General features: G+C 51.0%; 1 protein-coding gene across 1 annotated transcript in view; it reads right to left on the bottom strand.

Moving 5' to 3' along the window:
- Positions 1-9,484: 9,484 nt before the first annotated feature.
- The window catches only part of OTOG (otogelin), a 98,685-nt gene continuing 83,911 nt past the window's right edge, over positions 9,485-24,258 (bottom strand). Inside the window, exons 43-56 of the mRNA XM_074401184.1 lie at positions 23,650-23,844; positions 23,248-23,460; positions 22,658-22,762; positions 22,419-22,526; positions 21,899-22,000; positions 19,081-19,179; positions 17,589-17,629; positions 16,119-16,194; positions 15,848-16,026; positions 14,997-15,101; positions 14,701-14,820; positions 13,440-13,485; positions 10,963-11,042; positions 9,485-10,863 (exon numbers count right to left, since the gene is read on the bottom strand). Coding sequence (XP_074257285.1) covers positions 10,663-10,863; positions 10,963-11,042; positions 13,440-13,485; positions 14,701-14,820; positions 14,997-15,101; positions 15,848-16,026; positions 16,119-16,194; positions 17,589-17,629; positions 19,081-19,179; positions 21,899-22,000; positions 22,419-22,526; positions 22,658-22,762; positions 23,248-23,460; positions 23,650-23,844 — 1,670 coding nt within the window. The 3' untranslated portion in view covers positions 9,485-10,662. The remainder of the gene's footprint in view (positions 10,864-10,962; positions 11,043-13,439; positions 13,486-14,700; positions 14,821-14,996; positions 15,102-15,847; positions 16,027-16,118; positions 16,195-17,588; positions 17,630-19,080; positions 19,180-21,898; positions 22,001-22,418; positions 22,527-22,657; positions 22,763-23,247; positions 23,461-23,649; positions 23,845-24,258) is intronic.

Below are 24,258 nucleotides of genomic sequence, written 5' to 3'. Positions count from 1 at the left end.
CATCTATTCCAGTCCTTTGGTCATTTTTTAATTGTGTTGCTTATTTTTGGTTGTTATTATTGAGCTTTAGGAGTTATCTATGTATTCTGGAATCAGTCATTATTTCTTAGGATACTTTTTTCTCTCCCTTTTATCTTTTTGGGCCTTAAGTTTATGGATTTGAGATCTCTTCTTATTGTTTTATAGGTCACTGAGGCTCTGTTCAATTTTTTTTTTTTACTGTTTTTCTTTTACTCTGTAATTCATTTTATTTTTAATTTTATTTTTGAGACAGAGTCACACTCTGTCACCCAGGCTGGAGTACAGGGACACCATCTCAGCTCACTGCAACTTCTGCCTCCTGGGTTCAAGCAATTCTCCTGCCTTGGCTTCCTCCCAAGTAGCTGGAATTATGGGTGTCCACCAACACACCTAGCTAATTTTTGTATTTTTAGTAGAGATAGGGTTCCACCACGTTAGCCAGGTTGGTCTTGGACTCCTGACCTCAAGTGATCCACCCACCTCGACCTCCCAAAGTGCTGAGATTACAGGCATGAACCACCATGCCTGGACCCTATTATTCACTTTGGAAAGTTCCTCTTGTTATATCTTCAAGTTCACTGATCTTTTCTTAAGCACTCTTTAATCTGTTGTTAATCTCATTTCATTTAAAACTTTATATGTTAATCTCTAGACTTTGTTTTATTTTTTAAAAATATCCCCCAACTCTGTCTTCATTATGCTTATGTTTTTCTTTACATTTTTAAGCATATGTATGATAGTTACTTAAAAGCCCTTGTTTGCTAATATCATCATCTTTGTCGTTTCTAGGTCTGTTTCTAATTGACTGCATTTTTCTCCTTGCTATGGATCTCATTTTTCAGATTCTTTGCAGGTCTAGTAATTTTTAATTAGATTCTAGATATTATTAATAGTATGCTGCTGAATCTCTGAATTTTTTCCCTTAAAGAATATTTAGACTTTCTTATGTCTTATAGCTATTGTGTATCAGCATGGTCTGAGGCTTGTTTCAAAGCTTAATTAGGGCTTCTTAAGGGTGGCCTTTACTTTAGGTGTAGTTTAATCCTTCTAAAGTACGACCATTTCTGGAGGCTCAGTTAAGTCCTGGGATGTTTAATGAGGTCTCTTCACTTTGAATGGTAAGGAATTTAATGTCTCTCAGCTCTGCAGAAGTTCCAAGAATTGCTGAGCTTATAATCGCCCACTAATTCTTTACCTATCCTTATGGATATTCAGCCTACACATGTGCACCTTAATGTTCAACCACAGCCCTAATCTATGCAACTTTCTGGAGCTCTTTCTCTGCCTGGCTTCCTTATCTCTGGTATTCTGCCTCACAAATTTCAGTTGCCTCAGACTTCCTGAATTTGATCTATCTTCAATTCAGCAAGACTACCCTGGTCTGCTGGGACATGTGCTTCCCTGTCCCTTGTTCCAGAAAATGATCCAGGCAGAATTTGGAGCTTTCTAGTCAGACTTATTAATACTTCACTGATTTCCCTTTCCTGTGGGATTCTAGCCTTGAACTACCTGTTGCCCACATCTGAAAACATGTATGTCATGTATTTTCACCAATTTTCTAGTTGTTTATAATTGCAGGGTAAGTCAAGTACCAGCTACTCTTTGAGGTCGAAGCAGAAGTTATATATGATTTTAATTTCTAGAAACTTTTTTTTTCTGATTGTGCTTTAACATATTAGCCTCCTATTTTTTAGATACAATATCCTCATGGATCATCCTGGGAATATTAGTTAGAATACTGTGCATGCTTTTCCTCTTTCTTGAATGGATTGGCATCTCATTGAGGTTAAGTTACCCTGCCATTTCGACTTGGGCACCATTTTGCCATTGTCCACTCTTTTAAAACAGATAATGAGTTTCAATTGACTAGTAATATGTATACTAAAATTCTGGATTAATTAGAATTGGTACTATGAGGGCTTTCTCAGCAGCTATGGAGGCAAGTGCCTGGAGGAGACACACCATCCCCATTCACTCACAGGTGTTGGTGGCTTCTATGGTCATGGTCCTCTGATGGCAGAATCACAGAGATGTTTACCACAAATGATCTCTTCTAATCTTCATGTATTTCTCACAATTATTGTAATTATTATTCCAACTTTACAGTTGAGGTAACTGAAACTGAAATTCAGGAAGTTTCAGTAATTTGCTAATATCACAGAACTCATGAGTAAAGCAACCAGGATTAGAGTCTAGATCATCTTTCTACCTATATACTATGCTGCCTCCCATTTGCTTTATAACTTCCAGAAATTTCATATTTCTGACCTATTGTGGAACTGTCTCATGTTTTCCAGTACAGGCTCAGATATTTTCTAGTGTTAAAATTTCTTTTGTTTTTTTTTAAATATGGCTTTTGTGAGTATTTCGAGAGTATTCATGATATTAGTTTGTGTTTTCTTATAATATTGAGACTGTAGCCCACATTCTTTCCATATTTTAAACTATTTCCTTAAGTTAAATTCTTCTTTAAGTTAAAGTCCTCAGCAGAATGACTGAGACAAAAGAAGAGATATTTTTGAGGGACTTCATATATACTTTGTAAAATAAAATTAAATGTTCATAAATTTTACCAATACATTCCTATCAACAGTGCATCAGAATGCCAGCTACTCCATGGGGTGTAGTTTTTAACTGGTGTCTCTGGAAGACCCAAACTTTTAAGATGTTTAATGGTAGAACTTGAGGCACAGCAACATATGGGCAGAGGAGATATTTTTGGGAGCAATTTCTGCCCTGTACCTCCCAAATCCCTCACAGATCCCCTTTCTCCTTGGGCAGCCCCTCCTGCACATGCTGGGGGCAGGGCTTGGGCTTGGGGCACCTCTGCCAGGGTCCCACTGATCTATGTTCTTGCTTGACACTCAGCAGCTGTCGTGGAGGCGTGGGCTGCCGGCGCTGCTCCCCATGGGCCGTGTGCAGGCCACAGGCCGGGGAGCCTTTCCCGCCTAATCCGAGGGGCGCTGGCAGTGGGGAGGGAGACAGCTGGGTGTAACTGATCTGCAAAGGAATGGAATGGTGCAGGCCCCCCAGCACTGGGCTGGGCCGTCTGCAGCCTGCCTGTCCCAGCTGCTGAGCCTTAACCCTTCCCTCTCTTCTTTCTTTCTCCCCTCCATTGAGAAGTTGATGTCACCCACCTTTGCCAAGTCCCAGGAAACCCCTTGAAAAATAAGCTTCCCTAGCTGGGTCTGTACACCTTGCACAGGATCCAGTTAGGTGATAGTTATGTTGGGGGCGCTTGGGTCCTACCTGGGAGCTTCCTGTCTCACATAGAGACAGGGCTTTTGGAAGGCCTAGTGGGCAACTCAGATAGTAGAGGCTATGAGGTTAGCACAGGGAGGCCCACCCTGGGGTGGAGCTTAGGGAAGACTCTGGCAGAGGCAATGGAAGGGGCACTTGGTTTGGAGTCTGGTGCTGCCTCCACCGTTGCTCACTTTGCAGTGAGACCCTGGGTGAGTCACGTCACTCTCTGGGATGAGTTTCCTAATCCAGAAAAGGAGGAGTTTAAAGATATTCCTTAAGGTTCTTTCCATGGTGGAAACAACAGCTCCGCTTATTAAATACCTACCATAGGCCAGGACTCTATCTATAAACATTCTCGCCAACACTTTGCCAGACTCTCATTTCCATTTTAGTGAAGAGGAAACTGAGACTTGGAGAGTGTAAATTATACAGCTGTTCAGAGATAGAGCCTACCCCACAATCCAGGCCCTTTACTGCATCCCAAAGATCAGTTCCAAAGATCCATAAATGGTGATCTTGTTCAGTGGAACAGAGGCAAGATGGCACAGCTGGATGGGGCACACAGAGGCAAAGGCTTAGCAGTGAGCCCTGAGTCTGCTGGATGGAGGGTGGGGTGGGATTGGGTCTGGCTCTTTGTGCCTGCTTTCCTCTTGCCCTGGGCCCAGCCAGGCTGGGATCCCCTGGCTCAGCCCAGCAGCCTCACATATGAGCACAGCCTCTGCAGTTGTCCAGCCCGTTCCCATCCATGATCTCACTTAACCCTCTTGCCAACCCTGTTACAGAACCTATTGCTCCTTCTCGCCATGGAGAACTGAGGCTTAAAATTTGCCCATGTTCTATGACTGCTAACTGGCTGAAGAGAGACTAGAACCCTCTTTCTACTGCTCCCTCTGGGCTACCAGGAAGAAGGAGCCTGGAGTAAGAGCTCCCAGGCACCCAGCGATCTTAGTCTCTTTCCGGGCTGAGAAGGAAAGTGTGAGTGTGGGCTCTGGAGTTAAACAATATGCGCGTGAGTCCTAATTCCTCCACTCTCAAGCTGTGCAAGTAACTTACCCTCTCTGAGCCTTAGCAGCCTCATCTGTTGTGAATGAAGATGTTGGAGGAATAAATGAATGACTGCTGGAGGCAGACCTGCATCTCTCCTCCCTGAGCTGAGTGCAGATACAGGCTGGCATGGGAAGCCCCAGTCAAGCAGAACCGAGGGTTGAAGGGTTAGAGGCAAAAGGGAGGGGTCCCAGGGGCTGCTGTTTTGTAGCTGCTCTGCAGGCTAGGCAGAAACTGCCAAGGGAGAGGAGGAAAAGGGCGCTCCAGGTGAGGCAAAGACGCAGAGGCAGGAACGGATACTGTGTGGGAGGAGCAGCCACAAGATTTGGGTTTGTCTGGCTTGGGAGAAGTAGGATCTTCGTAGCCAGTCAGAAATAAGCTAGACAATGGTTTTTCTCTAGAGAATGAGTTCTCCAAGGGTGCAGGGGCTAGACCAGTTACCCAGCATGCTGCCTGCCCATCTCTACCCACCCCCACCCAATCCCTGGGGTGCTGTGATCTCTGGGCAAGGGGCTGGGGGCATCAGGGAAGTGGCAGAGGGAGGGGGAAGCAGGCAATCCCAGCTCAGGAGAGACAGCTGTGCAGGCCTCCTGCCTGCTGCAAGGGATTAACTGGCACCACACAGTATGTTGGGGAGCACCTGGCTCCCCGGCTCTGCCCACCCCTGCACCCTTTAACTCTTTGCTGGCTGGGCTCCTCACCTTCAGGCTTAGAGGTATGTTCACACTCATTCTCCAGTGCCCTCAGTGTTCCATGCTGGGAACACAGATAAAGAAAGACCTAAGGCAGGCTCTGCCCAACCAGAGGTGTCTGTGCCATCACTGTCCCTCCTCATGCCAGCTGTGGCCCTCTGAGACCCTGAATTCTCTCCACAGCAAAGCCTTTCTGTCTCCACTGGCTCCTCCAGGGCATAGGGTCAAATCACTGCCTTCCTCAAATCGTCAAATCAACCTCCCCTAACTCATACGCGATCTCTTCTTTTCCAGCCACACTTCCCAGCATCGTCCTCCTCACTCTCTCCACCTCCTCACTGAGACAGCACTGCCCACCAGACCCATCTTCCTAGCCATGCAGCTGGACTACATTCCCCAGTCTTTCTTGCACTGAGGTGTGGCGCATACCCCCGTTCAGGCCAGTAGAATCCGAGAGGAAGGGAGTGAGCCATTTTCAGTCCTGGGCTCTGCAAGCCTTCCGCACATGCTCTCCCCGCACCTCGGCTGGCTGATGCCTGAAACCACAGTGACCCTGGGAGGCCCGTGCTGAAGGTGGCAGAACCTCAAGACAGAGGGGCCAGGATCCCTAAATCATTCTGAACATAAAGCTCTAGCTACCCACTGATTATGGGTGTTTTGTTTTTTAATAAGAGAAAGGAATAAGCTTCTATCATGTTTGATCCTCAGAGAAGATCTGACTCGCTGTGTGTGGAAAAAAATAAGTGAGGAATTTGGTATCCCCTCCTCTACCTCCCCATCTGGGACAACCCAGAAAAGCAGGGAAGAGGGGCCTGGAACTCAGAAAAGAGGGTTGGAAGGGGAACAGCTCTGGTGAAGGGAAAGGAACAGGATGTTAGCAACGAAGCTGAAGTTAGAGGTGTAGCGTTTGACTTCCAGTTTGAAGCTGTTTCTGAACCTGTTGCCTGGCTTCCCCAAACCACCGTGACAAGCGTGCAAGACTCCAAGGCCTTGTGTGGTCAGAACCTTGGGAAAGTGTAAACGAAAGCGCCACACATGGGTGAGGAAGCCAGGGCACCTGGGCCTGGGTGCTGACAGTGCCTACCGAGTGACAAGGAAAGGGTTAAGAGGTCTGTGAGCAGGATTGGCTCTCCTCACAGTGAGGGTAGTAAAATCAGCATGTCGCCTCCAATTTGCTCCGGCCTGACCTTGAACGTGAATCATTCCATCACAATGTCCTTATTGATTTCCACAGGAAGAGGATTAAGCCCAGAAAATCAGGGCGGGAACTTGAGCCTGCACCACGGAGAATGGGATGGTTCTGCAGCTCAAAACTCCTCGTGTTTGCAAATACGTCACAGGGGGCTGCAGGCTGGGCAGCCACCCTGCTCAGCCACCAACTCTCTCAGTGGCCTCGCTGGTCCCGGGGCTTCTGTTTCCTCACCTGTGTGTGGCCGCTGTGGTTGCCTCAAGCTTTTTCATGCACAGAGTGTAGGAGGAAACAGAAGTGGGGGAGATGCCGCAGATGTCCCGAGGGCCTTCAGTCTATTCTGGTCTTTTCTGAGGCTCTCCCGATCAGAAAAGGCTATTCTAGGACCAAAGTTGCCACTCAACCAGCTGGTGGCCCAACAGCCAGGAAGGACCTTCCTCAACCCTGAAGACTCTTCAAGAGAATGAGACGTGTGTGTGTGTGTGTGTGTGTGTGTGTCTGTCTGTGTCTGTCTGTGTGTGTCTGTGTGTGTGTCTGTGTGTGTGTGCGTGTGTGTGTCTGTGTGTCTGTGTGTGTCTGTGTGTGTCTGTGTGTGTGTGTGTGTGTGTGTGTCTGTGTGTGTCTGTCTGTGTATGTCTGTGTGTGTGTCTGTGTGTGTCTGTGTGTCTGTGTGTGTCTGTGTGTCTGTGTGTGTCTGTGTGTCTGTGTGTGTGTGTGTGTGTGTGTGTGTATGTGTGTATTACCTGCACTGGTGCATAAGGGAGGAATCATTCTGTGTGAACCAACCCACAATTTCCTATCATCATTTAACCTATCCTGGAGAGCTCAGCATGTCAGTACCCAAAAGGGCTATGTAATATTCGCAAGCATGGCTGCACTAGGTTGTTTAATCCTTGCCTACTGACAGGCATTTGCAGTTGTTACTAATTTTTAAAACTTGGAACAATGCTGCAATAAACATCCTGGTACATGCCTCTAGGAATTCTTTCTTTTGATGCTATTTGCTTTCTATTGCTCCTGTAACAAACTGCCACACATTTAGGGGCTTAAAACACACCCGTTTATTCTATTACAGTTGTAGAAGTCAGAAGTATGAAGTCAGCTTCACCGAGCTAAAATCAAGGGAGCAGCCTGCCGGTGTTCCTTCTCTGGGCTATAGGATAGAGAATCCAGTTCCTTGATTTTCCAGCTTCCAAAGGCTGCCTGGATTTCTTGGCCAGTGGCCCCTTACTCCAGCTTCAGAGTACATCTCTCCAACCTCGCTTCTGTCATCCTGTCTCTCCTCTCTGACTCTGACCTGACTGCTTCCCTTATATAAGGACCCCTGTGATTACAATGGACCTTCCTGGATGACCCAGGATAATCCTCTTACCTCAAGGTCCTTGATCACATCTGCAAAGCCCCTTTTACCATGTAATGTAATATAAATATTTGCAAGATTTAAGAATTAAGACATGGACATCATTGGAGGGCCATTATTCAGCCTTCCATAACTGTCTAGAAATAAGATGACTTAGTTAGATGGGATGTGTACTTTACATTTAAATCACCATCTTCAAATTCTATCTGTTTGATATGAACACTCATAACAACACTGCGGGCACTGGTTTTTTGGAGGGCAGTGGACGATAGTAATTAAGGTTCAAAGTCTTTACTATTTCCTGTCTTCCCCACATTGCAAGGCAGGGTTGGAGATTTTCCTCTTGTTAGTCGTTCACTAAATTGCCTTATCCTGAAAGAAAAAGTCTGTATCCCTGGGAGGGATCTAGGAGAATAGGACTGGGAATTTTGACCAAAAGTTTAGAGTGAGAAGTTGGCTTCTAGTAGGCGTAGGCAGGAGGGGTTGACTGAGAGGGAGTGAAGGTGAGGTTGAGGGTGAACATCCAGGCATGCTGGAACTCCAGCAGAAGGATGTGATCACGAGGAGCTATGGCCATCTGTGAGGACACAGTGGGAGCACAGCAGGAGGGCTGAGAACTGCTGTCATCTGGAGCCAAGGAGGGCCAGGACACTGAAGCTGGGTCACCAACAACAGGTCAGATGTGGGGAACAGGCATCTGAAAGCCTGGAGCCACCCTCCCAAATTGAGACTGCAGAAAGATGTTGAGCCAAGGCTGGCTGACTTCACCTGGTGCCATCTGCCTCTGGCTACGCGACAGCTGACGAGGAGTGGCCTGTTCAAAAGCTGCTTTCCCATAACTGGACATAAACAGATGGGAAGGGTGGTGAGGTGAGGAATGAACAGCCAGGAACACTGAGACTTCAGCAATGGCTAAAGAACTTCCTTCTGTCTTAGTTGAAACCTCTTGCCATGTAAGAGAACCAGGATTTTAAACTCAATTCTCTTTAAAGGCCATGTTCTGTATAAAGTCATGTTCTGTTGAAATCAGGGTTCAAAACTCTGAACACTATTGATTTAGGAAGTGTGTGTAGCTAAGGAGATAACTGACTACAAGCCGTAGATCATCATCCCTGATAGAGAAGTTTGGAAGCCTTGTCCCACCCCACCTCTAGCTGTAATGATGAGAAATTAAGAAGTGTGACATGCATTTAAGACTATAAATGTTTCTCTAAGTACTGCTTTAGCTGCATCTCACAGGTAATATGTGTCATAATTTCAAAATCACACACATCAAAATGTTGTCCAATTTCCATCCTGATTTCTTACTCGATTCGTTGATTATTTAGAAATGTGCTGCTTACGAAGCCTTAAAGCTTCATTAGGAAAATTCATTTTCATTAGGAAAAGACACAAGATCCATGTTATCAGACAGATGCACCAGGAGAAGAACTTACTTATGAAATAAAAGCCAAGCCTTCCAAGTGTTAGTTCAAAAAAAGATGTTCTGCCCTCTCTAGGCAGGGTGAAGCGCTTGCACTGCAAGCCCCGACTCCCCTACGAGTCCTGTTATTGAGGGCTGCTTTCCTAGCCCACCTCCTCCTCCTTCCCACATGGACAACCCAGGAAAGCACACTCCCACTTGCTCCTTAGGTGTCCCAATGGTCCTTCACAGGTGAAATGTCACTGAGAATCAGTCCCTGGATGCTCCCTAACCCTAGCACAGCTCGCATGGCTGCAAAAATGTACTGAATTCACTGGGAGAACAAGGAAAGAAATAGAGAAACGTTGAGGCCAATATGAAACCTACTCTCTGGGTCTGCCTCATCCACACCTCATGTGAGAAGCATCTGTCTCAGCCCGCAGAATCATGATCACTCCTCAGTCCCTCACCTGGGTGCCAGCACCCCAGCTCCCAGTGTCCTCTTCCTTCTCCTCATCCCCTTCCTCTAGAAGCCAGTCTCCAGTCCATTCAATTACAACCAGCAAAAACCCACCAATGGCTCTGCTGTGAGTGGGGCATGATGCTGATGTCCAGGGCCATAAAATAGAGTCTTCACAGTGGACACTCCTTCAAGTTCAAAGCAAGCCTGGCCCCCTCAGAGATGCTCAAAGACCTGAAGTCTTCCTTTATTGACACATAAACAGAACACAAATATGGGCACAAAGAAGCTTGGGAACAGCAGGGGACCATCCTGGCACAGCCTTCTCACTGCAAGGGGCATCCAGGCCACACATCTTCAGACACACAGGGCCGTGCCGGGGCCTGCACAACTTCATGTTCCTGCCCTTCCGATCCACATGGCACAAAGTGGTACAGGGATAGGAGGCTTACAGAGTGGGGTGTGGAAGGGGCTCTGGCCCTGGCTTTAGGGGACACTCTGGTTGAGTGACAAGGCTCAGTTCACAAGTGCTCAGGGATGCTGGGGCTGTGTTTTCCACTGATGCCAACAGACAGTCTCTTGCTAAACAGTCCCATGGAGCACAAAGGCTGGCACTGGCTGAGCTACAAAACCCATATTCAGGTTCCTCTGAGCTCGACTCTCATGGCCTTGGAGAAAAGGTGTACTGCAAAGCCTGGAGCTGCACTTACAGGCTGAAGGAACAGATCTTGGTGAGAGGACCCGGGCCCTGGAATCTACCACCTTTGCTTTTGGGAACTCTTCTGGGCAGCTCTCTGCAGGCCTGGGTGCTGCAGGCACAGCCCTCCTTCCTTTTACTTCTGTAGTCAAAAAGGCCAAGAGAATGGGCCACTACATCCTGCCCCTGTGCTTGGTCTTGTGGTACCCATGTAGGTACCTGCCCACAACTCTCACCCCTCCACCAAGAGCTGTGGCCAGGGTTCCGAAGTTCAGAGGCTGCTGCCCCTGGACCTAAAGCCTATTTTCCATCTCAAGCCAGAGACAGAGGTGAGCTACCTGAGCACCCACCTGTGTCACTTTCCCACTTGTGGAAAATGGGGAACCCAGAAAGGGAACCAGGATGGACAGAGGTAACCCATTCTGGTCACTTCTGTGACCTTTGGCCACCATTCCATGCTCAGCAAGGGCCAGATTTCTCCCACCTTTAATATCGCCATTCATTGGGCCAACTGGAAACAGAAAGTTGGTCCAGCTAGGAGGGGCTCCCAGGCCTCAGGACCACTGGCAGGCACAGTCGGTGGGCTCCTGCACAGTGTAGGGTACCCAGCTGGCATTGGTGGCACAGAAGAGCTGCACGGCACGCCGCTGCAGGCCCACCTCACGGCAACACTTACAGAAGCGGGCATAGGTGTTGATGTTGTAGTTGTAGATGCTGGCAGATGGGCACCTCCCATCGCAGGACACCAGGTTCACCTGGAAGGGGAAGGCCAGTGAAGCAGTCTGTGGCATTCACACCCCCAACTCCCCCATCCCCATCTTTTGCTGCCCCACTGCCTTGCGGGCACCACGTACAGGGGTGTTGCTCCTGCATTCATTCTTGCGGATGGTCATGCGGATGGTCACCTTCTTGCAGGAGCGCCCATCCTCCTTACCTGGGGGGACAGGGGATGAGGTAGCTGTGGCCAAGACAGGCTTCTTGGGAGCAGCAGGATGGGCCAGCCCAGGGCAGTTAGTGTCATGCTAGAGGGTCTCTCTTCCAGCGTTAGCACCCATGCATTAGTGGCGCTCCCCATCGGGGAAAGCTTTTTAACCCAATGCCTTGGAAGGACGCAGGGTCAGGAAGGCAGAGACAGAGCAGTGTGAGCCAGTGAGGCAGGAAGCTGCCCAGGAGGCCTAGGCCACAGGGCGCCCTCGAGGACTCTGCACCCAGGGCAGAGGAGCATCTGGGGACAGAGTGAGGCTGCCTCCCGACCCCAGCCTGGTCTCTAAGCTGTGTTGGCAACCTAACCCTTATCCCTCTCTGTGTTTTCCCATCCTGAGAGGGCTTCTAGCATTAAGATTCTGTAATTTCCTGAATGAAGAGAAACCCCCAGCTCAAGTGGGATGCTTCACTCTAGTAGGATGCTTTGTTTGGTTTCCATAGCTATCAAACCGGGCCAGGGATTCGCCCACCTAACAGGGCTGTTACAGGGATTGAAATTAACCAGTGTGGGTTTCCTCCGCCTGGACCACGCCTCTCACAGGACAACCAGGCTTGTGGCTCATTCACGCCCTCACCTCCTTCAGCAATTGGCTATCTCCTCCCCCAGGCTTTACCTGATCCCCCCTTCTTGAAGTTGCAACTCACTGCCTCCATCCAGTCCTCCCTCCATAATCCCTCCCTTGCTTATATTTGTCCCGGGCACAATCACCATCCTGTCAGAGACACATCTGTAATTACGATGTTGAATCATAAGCTTTAGGGCCTTCTTTTTGCACAGGCCCCTTCCAGAATTTGTTGTAAGGTCTTTTCTCATTTTAAATAAATATTTCTTTTCATGCCTTAATATGAATTTGTACATTTTGTATTCCTCTTATTGAAGCCCCCTGCATTGCATAAGCTTCAGGCCCTACAAAACTCAATGCATCCATATGTATATTTATACTTGTATATATTTTTATACTTGTTATTCTGTCTCTCCCACTAAATGTCAGCTCCGCAAGGCTCTACAGTGCCTAGAACAGTGCCTGGCGCACAGTTGGAGCTCCACAAATATTTGTCAGGTACATAGACTCACTCCGTAACCCCAGGAATCCCTCTAGAAAGTGAATGAAATCTTCTGGTCTCAGCGCCTCACCACAGAGGTTTCCTACTACAGCAGCTAGATGATTTCTGGCCAAAGCTAAGCCCACTTTGTCTTCCCTGTCTGCTCCAGAAGGCAGGAGAACTAAGGGCTGTCTTGACATGGCCCTTTGGGTCCTGGACTGAGACTGGCTGAGTGACCAGCAGAGCAAAGTGGTGGCAATCCAAGGCAGTCCAGGTGAGCAGGCCCTGCTGAAGCTTTCCCATGCAAGCCCAGGGGATACAGCTCACTATTCAGCATGCACTGTGGGCCCAATGGCTTGTGCCAGAGGGGAGAGTAGGGCCCCTCTCTGCCCCCAGAGCTCAGGCCACCTAGCAGAAGGGACATTGCTGGACATAGTCATGCAGCTGCCTGCCTCCAGTCCAGTGGGCTTCTGAGGAGAGTGTCTGGGCAGCAGTGGACACTGACCCATGGAGGAGAGGCAGGACTAATGGGGACCACAGGAAACAGGGTGCCCGGGGAACCTGGGGTGCAGGTCACACAGGGATACATGGGACATTTAGGGAACATGAGTTTGTGGGTCAGGGATCAGCCAATGAGACCCCGAACCCAGCTTTCTTGGAATATGTGAACTGGACATAACAGGGCCCCAGGTCCTACTGCCTTCTGAAGATGGGGTCTGAGCACCCTAGGAGGAGGGCAGGCCCAGGGGAAAGACGTGGGTGGGGACTGAAGGTGGTGGAAAGTGGCGGGACATGGCATGTGTATGCGGTTGGGGGCTGTGGTTCTGCCTGGCCAGCGGTTGGGAGCCAGGTCCAGCACAGGGGCACAGAGCTCGCACTCAGACTCAGTCAGGGGCCCTGGAGGCCCGAATCCCACCAGGAGGCTCCTCCAGGATCAGGGCGTCTGACGGCAGGGAGAATGCACGTGGGGGCATCTGGGTTGGGGGCCTTGGCAGAGGCAGGAGGAGGCAGAGTAACTGGTGAGCTACTGACCTCCTGAATGCCATGCCCCAATGTCCTCTGGCTTCAACAAGAAGCAGAGTCTTTATATGGGAACAAGGACACAAACATGGCTTCTGGCCACCTGCATATCTGTGCCAGTGCCATGAGACCCACGGTCAGGCTGTTATCCCTTTATCTACTCAGCCCTGAAGAGCGAGCATTTTAGGTGCCAGGCCAGGAATCTGGTCTTCTGTTCCCTGACATGACACACTGTACCCCCACCAGAGCCCCTCACCCCTGGGCGCCCACCACGCTCACTCACAGGTCCTGCAGCATCCTTCCAAGGAAGGGACCACGGAGCCCCCAACCTAGAGAGAAGAGGTTAGGGAAGGTAGGTGTGGAGACCGCTGTCCAGGCCCAGAGCCAAGATCCCAGAAACAGGCAGAGGACAGGAGTCTTGACTTCTTTCCCTGAGAGGCCCCGGGCCAGGAGCATAGGCCCCTTGTCAGACCATAGGAGAGCCAGAGGGGCCAAGCTGATGGGTGGGGACAGCTGGCACTAAGGTTGCACATGACCCCCTTGGGGCTGGAGCCTGGGTCAAGATGGTGCAGGGCCTCCTATCTTTCCTGGGGCAGCTCCCCTCACACCTTCCACTGCCTACCCCACCGCCAGTGCTTCCCAGCAGAGGGTCAGGGAGGGGAGGGGTGCAGGGCTCACCCACGTGGGTCAGTGGCCTGGGCTCTACCTCAGCCCTGAATAAATCATCCTTTCCCTCTAGGCTTAGTTTTCCTATCTCTAAAATGCTTGCAAGTACCCCATAAAGCTCTCCTCCTCTATACTGAAATGGGTAAAACAACGGATGGGACAGTTTTTTGTGTGTAAGTGTGTGTGTTTGGGGGGGGTCCCAGTATGTGTATGTGATTTTGTGAGCATGTATATGAACATCTGTGTGATTTTGCACGTGTGGGTGTGTGTATGAGAGAGTCATTAGAGTGTGTGTATATTTGTTTTCTAGGGAAGAATCAGAAATCTTTAAATGTCCACTATTAATCTTAGGAACTTTAATAATTCAGCAACAACCCCAAGCCTTCCAGGAAATCCTTTTCTCTGAGGTGTGCCCACACTGACAGCTATCCATGCTAGTGCTAGACACCCACCAGCCATCACAGGACTGAACTGTGCATCTGCATGGCATGTGTGTGCAAGAGTGCGCTTATGTGAGTGCCTTGGGGTGTGATGACACGTGGTGTGTGCATTGGCATGCCGAGTGTGTGAATGTCCCTGGAGTGCATGGTGTGTGAGTGGCTGGTGGCCTGTTGGTGTCTATCTGCATGCCTAGAACATGTAACAGTGTGTGTGTGTGCGCATCTGCCTGTGGTCATGTGATGTGTGAAGAGGCAGGGTGTGATATGGTTAGGGCAAAAAGAAATGCAGAGACAGCGATGTGGATCTGGGGTGGCAGTGCAGGCACAGGCTCCAGGGAGCCCCTCCTCCCACACTCCTGCACACAGGGCCCCCACCCCACCACCAGTGAGACAGCGGATGCCCCTGGCCTCGGCCTCAGTGGAAAAGGAGGCACAGACCTTGGCACACTCGGTTTCGTTGAGCGGTGGGCAGCTGATGGGGGAGCGGACGAGCACAGCACCCAGGGGAGTACTGCTGCAGTGGTGGCGGGTGCAGTCTGCGATCCAGGATGCCCCGGGCTGGAGGGCACAGAAGTGGGTGATAGGGGCTGTGATCAGACGGACAGCCTGAGCAAACCCATAGAGTCTGGGAGCCTGTTTGCACCCAGCCCTGGCCTGGGAGCCAGAGAGGGCTCTAGTCCTGGTGTGCCCTCCTGGGACACCCTCCTTGGTGGGCAGCAAGGGGGGCTTCTTACCAAGAACAGGGAGGTGGTGCCATTGGGGAAGGTGAAGAGACAGGACACGTTCCTGCAGGAGCCGCAGCAGGCAGCGAGATCCCGCGGGTGCTCGTACTCCTGGTTCTGCAGGCCAGGGCGGGGTGGGCCTCAGCCAGTTGCCACCTCCACCCTGGCTCTCCCACTGCTTGCTTATCTGTGAGGGATCCAGGCGCCTGGAAGGGCCCTCTGTAGGTGCCCGGGAAGAGGAGCTCCCAGGCCTCTTCTCTCTCAGGCAGCCAGTCGCCCCTTTATCTACCCTGAGCCTCCCTTATAGCAAAGAGCATCTCCACCCTTTCAAAGGCATTTCTAGTAAGTAAGGATGCCAGTTTTTATTCTAGACAGACCTCAATTTGAGTCTCAGTTCCTGTAGAACTTTGGACAAATGACAGGTTCCCTAAACCTCAGTTTTCTCCCATGAAAAATGGGAGTAATTCTCACCCTCTTTATTCACCTAATATCTATTTGGCCCTTACTAGAAGCCAGTCACCATCCTAAGTCCTGGGCATGAAGTGCTCCCAAAATAGTAGTGACACAGGCATGCAAACCAAAGGGACAGGGAATGTGCCAGGCATTCAGCAGGCACCTAAGTGTGTGCTCTCTCTCTTTCAACACTACCCTTGCCGTGCCTTAAGTCTGTCCCTTACTGTTCCCCTCCTGGCCTCTCCCAACCCAGTCCCTTTCTCGGTACGTTCTGCAGAGGTCTCTCAGGGCCCTTCTGACTTGTCTTGGGGGAGTAGGCCAGCTTCAAGGGCCCTCTGGTTCCTGGAGCACCCGGAGTCTGCCAGGGCAGCCCTCCTGACCCCACCCACCTGCCCCGGGCTGCACCCTACCGCCTCACAGTGGATGTCACACAGCACCGAGGTGGTGTTGATCTGGTAGAAGCTGGTGAGAGGGTCGAGCACGGCGGTGCAGCGGGAGGTGTGGCACACGCCGTCTGCCGAGAGCTCCACCACCGTCTGGCCCGGCTGCATCACGCCCAGCTCACGGCTCAGACACACCGGGGCCTTCACTAGATGGGCATGCAGGGTGGCCACGGTTGTCCAGAGCCCAGGCACCTGCACCCCCCAGGCCTGCCTCTGCCCCGAGGTTTCCCCCACTCACCACACTCGTACTTGGCGCAGCCACACACATTCTCCACGCTGTGCATGAACTCCTCGTCCAGCTGGGATTTCTCCCACTGGGTGGAGCAGAGGCAGTCAGCAACCCAGGGTCGGGGCCAGCCTGGCCCTCAGGAGCAGCCTGCCACCTGGGACCTCTCTATGTCAGTCCCTCCCTGTGGTGGGCAGGAAGGGGGGCTGGCAGGCCTGGGGCCCCTCCGCACCCTGGAAACTTAGTCCCCGGGCCTCCCTGATGAGGAATGCCGTCCAGCGTCCCCCCCTTTCTCAGTGAGGGACAAAGCTCCGGCTGGCTCACACTACTTCTCACCTTTCTTCAGCAATTTTAAGAGGAGCAGGAGAGGGATGGCGGACAGAGTGAGAGGAAATGTGTGCTGGAGTGGGGAGGGTTACATGTAATTCAGAAAAGGACTGTAAAATGACTTCACATTTCTTAAAGTATTTTCACTTCCCTCAGTGGCCATGCAGCCTGGTGGCTAAGGGCACAGTTTCTAGAGACAGATTTCCTGGGTGTCAGCCCTGGCTCTGTGATATACTAGCTTCATGACCTTAACCTTGGCTTCCTCGTTTGCAGAATTGAGAAAACAACAGAATCAACCTCATGGGGTTGTCGTGAGAATAAATAACACACGAAAGGCCTAGGAAAGTTCCGAGAGTTTAGTAAGCTCTCAATAAACATTAGCTACTGTCATGATTGTCATTGTCATCATCATCATCATCATCTTCACCACCACCACCATCATCCTCACCATCCCCACCACCAGCATCACCACCACCACCATCATCCTCACTGCCACCGTCACCACTGCATTACCACCATCACCACCACCAGCATCCTCACCATCCCCACCACCACTGTCACCACTGCATTACCACCATCACCACCATCATCATCATTCTCACTGTCTCCACTGCCATCTCCACTGCATTATCACCATCACCACCACCATCATCATCTTCACCGTCGCCACCACCGCTGTCACCACTGCAATATCACCATCACTACCACCATCATCATCTTCACCGTCGCCAACACCGCCGTCACCACTGCAATATCACCATCACCACCACCATCATCCTCACCGTCCCCATCACCAGTGCATTATCACCACCACCACCATCATCACTGCACTATCACCATTGTCACCACCACCACCATCCTCACTGTCCCCACCATCATCGCCACCATCAGCATCATCACCATCACCTTCATGATAATTTTCATCATCATCATTGTACTTAATCCTTACCACAACTCTAAAGCATGATTATGCCCACTTTACAAAGGAGGGCACCAGACCCAGAAAGCCAGTGGCAGAGCCTGGGACAAGAATGCTGACTTGCAACCCTGGGTTCCTTGCAGTAGATTAAAGGAGCAGGTTCTCTAGGGAAGGGGATAGAGAGGAAAGGAAAGGGGAGCAGACCAGGGAGTATCGGAGGAGGAGGGTCTCCATACCAAATGGCACCGGGGCACTGGGATTGTGTCGCAGTCACACTCTGAAAAACACGAGGGACCAGGCCCCACTTCATCAGAGATGTCCAGGTGGAAATCCCCTGAATCTCTCACTGCTGGCACACACCCTCCTCTGAATCCCCAGCTCCAGGCCAGGCCTGGGAGAGGAGAGGAAGAGGCCCAAAGCTCAGCCTCGTTCCATGCCTGGAGGCAGGAGGAGGCCTGTAGCTCCCCTGGTTAGGCAGGTGAGCAGTGATGGTTTCTGAACACCAAGCTCTCCACTGGGTGTGGAGTGAGGATAAATAGGCAGGTGGGCCAATCACAGGTTTCCTTTTGTCACCTGGATTCATCCTTCCACCTGGTCCAGAGCCTATTCTAGAGCAGAGGCAGGGCCTCTCTGGGAATAAACATGGCACGGGTGGAACTTCTGACCACCTACATTTCCCACATCCATGTTCCCACAAGCTCAGTTTTGCTGCTCCCAGCCTTTCCCTATAGCAGGTCTTATCTGTGAGTGAGCTGATGGCTGAGCACTGCTAACAAACTTAAGAGTCCACTGCTCCAGCTGCATCAGCGACTGAGCACTCCAGGCCAGAGTCACTGTGAACACTCTTCTGAGTCACTCATTCACGCAACAAATAGTTTTAAGCATCAACAATATGCTGAGCTTTGTTCTGTACTCTGGAGACATAGTGATGAATGAAACAGACTAATATCCCTGCCTTCATGAGGTTTACGTTCCAGTGAAGCCTGGAAAAAGACACACAAAATAACCAGATGCAAAATAGAGCTTCTTGACTCTTTAAAAATCACATTTTTATATAAAATTCCCTGGTTTTTATTATTGATCACTGACATTCCACCTGTTTTCCAAAAGGTTGTGAGGTGAATTTTAACAAAAATTATGTTTTTGAGGCAAGGCGTGGTGGCTCACGCCTGTAATCCCAACACTTTGGGAGGCCGAGGCAGGTGGATCACCTGAGGTCGGGAGTTTGAGACCAGCCTGATCAACATGGAGTAACCCCATCTCTACTAAAAATACAAAATTAGCCGGGTGTGGTGGTGCATGCCTGTAATCCCAGCTACTCAGGAGGCTGAGGCAGGAGAATCACTTGAACTCAGGAGGTGGAGGTTGTGGTGAGCCAAGATCGCACCATTGCACTCCAGCCTGGGTGACAAGAGCAAAACTTCGTCTCATAAAAAAATTATGTTTTTGTTAAAGGTGGTTGCAGTAAGGGCTTTTTAAGATGGAAACCCTCTTTGGAACAGGAAACTTGCTTTTTCCATCTTTCATCCTAGAGGGAAAAGTCTGTAGGAACACTCAGCACTCAGAGAGCCGATGCAGGAGGAACCTGATTGTGGGGCTTCCTCTAGAGACTCTGCAGGGGATGGATCTGAGAAAAGTGGACAGTGGTGGGCAGAGCTCCCCCAGCCCCTCTCCTCAGCAGGGCCACTGGATCTCCAGCTGGGGAGGCTGTCCTGACCACCGACTTACCACAGGACTTGTAGGGGCAGCAGCGGTCAGGGCTCCACACCTCCACCAGGGCAGTGCCCAGGCCACACTGCACTTGGGGACAGCGAAAGCTCTCACACACTGTGGGGGAGGAGAGGCAGGTGACACATCAGTCACAGACACCTGGGGCTGTGAATCCTCAGAAGGGCAATACTGGCTAAGTGGGCCTACCCCGTGCCTCCTCCCTAGTGACCCCCTACTGTCTTTGGAGCCCCAGGGAAGAGTCTGGGCACCCAAAATCTCCCCAGGGAGCTACTTCAGGTCCTGGTGCTGTGCCTGTGAGGCACTGGTGATGTGACAGGGTCAGAACCTCAGGCTCATTAAACTGGGGCTCCCCAGCCTGGAGTCACCCTGCAAGAGGTGGTCAGAGGAGAGCCAGCCATTAGGGTAAGGTCTGCGAATGGGGACCATCCTGCTCTGTCAACACGTTTCCCACCCTGTGGAAACGTCATCCACTTGGGGCCCACCTGAGCCTGCCCTGCTTCAACTGACGCTACGTTGCAGGGCCCACACTTCCTTTCTTCCTAGTCTTCAGGCTGACTTTTCTCGGTTCTGGATTCCTTGGCCATTCTCATTTGCTGAGAGAACAAGGCAAGGGGTGAGGGAACTCCCAGGGTGCAACATTTTGATGGATAGGGAGGGGCAAGGGTCAGCACTGAAGGTGAGGATCTGAAAACCATAATACTTACTTGATTTACTAATAAAGTTACTGGCACAAGCAAGGATTATCAAATGGTGTTCCAAAAAATGAGGGAGAAGGACATTCTAATGGTGTCAAAGTAATAGGCTATTTTCTGGTTGGAAGAGGAAAAATGTAAAATGGAGAGATCTTAGGATCACGACCACCTAATCTGGGCCAACGTTAACATCAGTTCTAGGTGGCTAACCCAGTGTCTGGCACCTGATCTGATGTGCTATGAAGCTCACACACATACTGTCTAGCCCCAAATTTTTAACTCGAACCCATCAAGCCTTAGCTGGAACTTTCGGTTTTAGGAAGCACAGAGGACTAGGTAACAGGTAAGCTGCTCCAAAAGAAAGCAACTGGCTAAGTCCAGAAGGTGGGACTCTACAGTGTCATGGCCTGGACTCCACAGTGGGAGGCCCTACAGGAAAAGGGACCTGTGTTAGGGTAAGAGAGACGTGAGGCACATCATTATAACGCATGGTCCTGGACAGGATCCTGGATTGGACAAACAAGAAGAAACACGGACTGGGTATGATAGGAGTTGAAAATGTAAACATGGAAAGATAGAGATTGTTCGCTGAAAACAGCCAGTTTAAAAAAAAAATAAAAGAGCATGTCCAGAATGAGCTGATTTTGGTAAACTACATCTACTTGAAGGCATAGAGAGAATCTGGAAGGGTAAGTATCCACTGAAGCATTGTCAATGGAATTACCCAGCAGGTGGGAAGATGGTATTTTCATTTTCTTGCATTTACTTGGAATGTATACTTTCTACAATGCACATACAGTGCTTTTGTCATGTAAAAGTATGATGAAGATTGGGAGAAAGTGATCATATCAACAGCCTCTGTTTTTGAGCACCTACTGCATACCAAGGACCATTAGGTCCTTCACATAAATTATCTCTGATCTCCACAACAGCCCCTCAAGGCAAATACTAGCATCACCATTTTATAAATGAGCAACCTCAGCTCAGAGAGTAAGTAACTTGCCCTGGGCCACACAGCTGGTAGAGGGCAGAACTGAGGCTTGGAGGCTGAGTGACTATGCCCATACTCCATCCACATAACTAGGCTGCCTCTCGAGAAACGTGGAAAGAAATGTGAATACAGCCAAGGATGGCTCAGGGGTGAGGTGAGGACAGAAAGAGAAAGACAGAAGAGAAGGAGAAAGGATAGTGAATCTGTGCTCAGATCAGTCTTGCAAATAACTGTGGCAAGTGGCCAAACAGCTCCTGGTCAGGTGGGGCCTGGTCATCTGGGCAACTCTCGTGGGATGGGAGCCTACATTTTTTCTGAGGTGGCTCTTGACATTGAACCAATCAGGGCGGCCCTTGGGTGTCCTGATGGAGGCCCCTCTCCTACTCTGCTCTGGGTAAGAAAAAACATCATGCTTCTCCTATTATCTATGTGTAAAGCAATTTTTGTAAATCGAGTCATATTTAAATCAAACCATTTTGTTCATTTTCATCCATTAAAACAAACAGTCCATAATGCTGGCTGCACTATGCTTAATAGTTACTACTGAGGTCCTGTGTACACAGTGCATTCTCTATTAAGGTACTATGAACACAGTACATAATATGTACATACTATCCATGTCTATATGTGTGTATAGTATCATACATACAGGTACCAGGTCCTATAAAAATGTTGGAAAAGGCATGCTTTTTTTTTATCATTGCAAAATCAAAGAGTTTCAGAGGCTTTGCAGCATGGTGCCTTCTGTGCTATAGCCTCCAGGAGCAGGCACTATGGCGACACAGTGGAGAAAGGGACCCTGAAGGGGAGCCTGGGGTCAGTCGGGGAATGAGGACTTCTTATCAGTGCTGTGGGGATGGGAGGACCCAAGCGTTTGTCCTTCTACCCAAGCCTCTGACTGCCCTCGGGAGCCTCCATGGAGGAGACAGGCTTGGACGTCCCACCTTCCAGCCTGACAGGCTGACCTAGCTTCTTCAGGAGGGCCTGCACTCGTCCTGGCTTCAGCTGCTCAGCCCTTCAGAGCTCACCACCCGCTCTGTGGCCTGCGGTCAACTCCCACTGGTCCTGGGGCGAGGACTCTGTGAAGGGCCCCTTCCCACTGTGGCCCACCGTGTGCCCAGCCAGGACTCACCGCACTGGTACAGAGGGCAGCAGAGCTCTGTGGTGTTCCTGTGCACGGTGAGCGCCTCCCCTTCCTGACACTCGGGGATGGGATCTGGACAGTCGCCGCAGGCTGAGGGGAAAGAGGGTCAATGCTGTAACAGCAGTCCCTGCATAGGGGCTTAACACATAGCAGGCAGGGGCGCCTCCACAACCCAGGTGTGGCAGGAGCTAAGCTAATAGCAGCATCGCATGGTCTCATATGACCTGTTCTGATATCAGAATCTGGAAGTTCTCCCTGTCGTCCACCCAAAGGCGTCCTTCTCATCCACTACACCGAACAAGCACCAGTTCCCTCTTGCTCAGTCATCTGGGGGTGACACGGGGCCGGCGTCCTCTTCCTCCCACCCTATTTCCTGGACAGTAAGCTTGTCTTTCTCCCTTTGCCCACCCCATCTGAAGACCCCCCAGCCTTTCCTCCCAGCTGCCCAAGGACACAGAGGTGAGGCTGGCAGACTGTGGTCCGGCTGTGTGCCCTGACGGTGACCCACCGCAGAAGTAGGAGGTGCAGCAGGAGTCCCCCAGGCGGCCGGCGATCAGGGTCTGGTCCTGTCGGCAGCTGGGGACCAGCTCTGCCTTGCAGAGATCTGGGTCACACTCTGGGGAAAAGGCCGGATTTAGGTGCTGGGAGAGGAACCTGCCTGGCCACACCTGGGCACCTGCCCCCAGAGCCATCCTCCCCCCAACTGCCCTCAGCCCATCCCCACCCTCCTCACCCCAGGCCTCTCACCACAGCTGTAGCTGGGGCAGCAGGAGTCCTCCTGGAAATGGGTGAGGAGGCGGTGGCCTGGGCGGCAGGTGGGGGCGAGGCCCTCACACAGAGTCTGGTTACACACTGGCCCAAAGACCACAGGGCCTGTCACCTGGAGGCTGGATGTCCCCACTGCTCTCCAGCACTGCCTACCCCCTGGACACCTGGTCCCACTCCTCCCACTGCTCCCAGGACCCACACTCCTAGATGAGGCTTTGAGAGTCACACAAGGGTTCAGAACTGGGACAGAAGAGCAGCAAGACCTAACATTTGTCAACATGTGCCCCACCCTCACAGCAACTCCCAAAATGGGCCCAATTGTCAGCTCATGTCCCGGGAGAACTAACAAAGGCACAGAGGATGTGAACTGATTTGCCCGAGGCCACATGGCTACAGGTGGGGGAAGAAGAGTGGCCAGGCTGCCTGGCTCCACAGCACTCCCTGCACTGGCTCCCGAGCCTCTACCCCTGCCCCCAGGGATTCTCTCCTCCACTGGAGACAGTGTGCAGGGCTGGAGCCTTTTAGCTGTTTTACAGTTGAGGTCTAAGGAAGTGAAGGCAGACACTCACCACAGACAGTCCCCAGGCAGCAGGGATCCTTGGTGGGTAGGAGCAAGGCCACCTCCCCAAATCGCGGGCAGCTCTCAGGGCGGGGGCTGGGGCAGCCCGGATCCACCGCAACGATGGTGTCTGGGGCTTGGCACTGCTGCTGGCAGCAGCCGCTGAGGGAGCTGTTCCAGGTCTCCCCCAGGGCCCTCGGCACCCCCATGCTGTCAGTGCAGGCTGCAGAGGGGCATGGCAGGGTGCAGGGGACTGAGGAAGGTGGGGAGCCCAGAACTTCCCAGGCTAGACTCTCCCTGGGGTACTGACCACCCCTAAGCAGACCTGGAAGGTTGCAGATGGGTCTCAGCCATGGGCAGCAGGAGGTGAGGTCAACTTTGGAGACCCTGCCCAGGGAGGGGAGGAACCTACCGCACTTGGCCTCCGAGACGCAGAGTGCGGAGTGGCGCCGGTGTAAGACGGTGCCCTCAGAGCAGACGCAGCCCTCACCCAGCAGCTGGCAGTGGTCTGGGTCCAGAGGGCCTAGTAGCCCATCCTGGCATGTCTTGGAGGGCTCACAGGCCATCACACATGCCTGGTATGTGGAGTCGCTGGAGCACAGGAAGGCTGCAGGGACAAAGTGGACATCAGGCCTACCTCAGACCCCAGGCAGGGCTCCCCATTGAGGGCCAAAAGAATAAGAAGGAATGAGGATGGGGCTCAGCAGAGAGTGCCTAAGTCAAAGGGCTTGGTGACATCACCTCCTTCCTTATATTAGGACTCAGCAAAGTACAGCCCACAGCCCAAATCCAGCCCACTGTCTGTTTTTGCAAACAAAGTTTTATTGGAACACAGTCATGCCTGTTCCTTTATATATATTCTGTCTAAGGCTGTTTTCATACTAAAAAGGTAGAGTTGAGGATTATGACTGAGACCATATGGCACACAAAGCATCAAATATTTGCTATCTGGCTCCTTACAGAAAAGGTTTGCCAACCCCTTGCTCTAGATCAGTGTTTTCAAACTTCCTTGACTGCAAAA

The sequence above is a fragment of the Saimiri boliviensis genome, chromosome 6, assembly GCF_048565385.1.
Source record: "Saimiri boliviensis isolate mSaiBol1 chromosome 6, mSaiBol1.pri, whole genome shotgun sequence".
Classification (NCBI taxonomy): domain Eukaryota; kingdom Metazoa; phylum Chordata; class Mammalia; order Primates; family Cebidae; genus Saimiri; species Saimiri boliviensis.
Note: the sequence above shows the minus strand (reverse complement) of the source record. Positions and strands in the feature narration are given on the sequence as shown.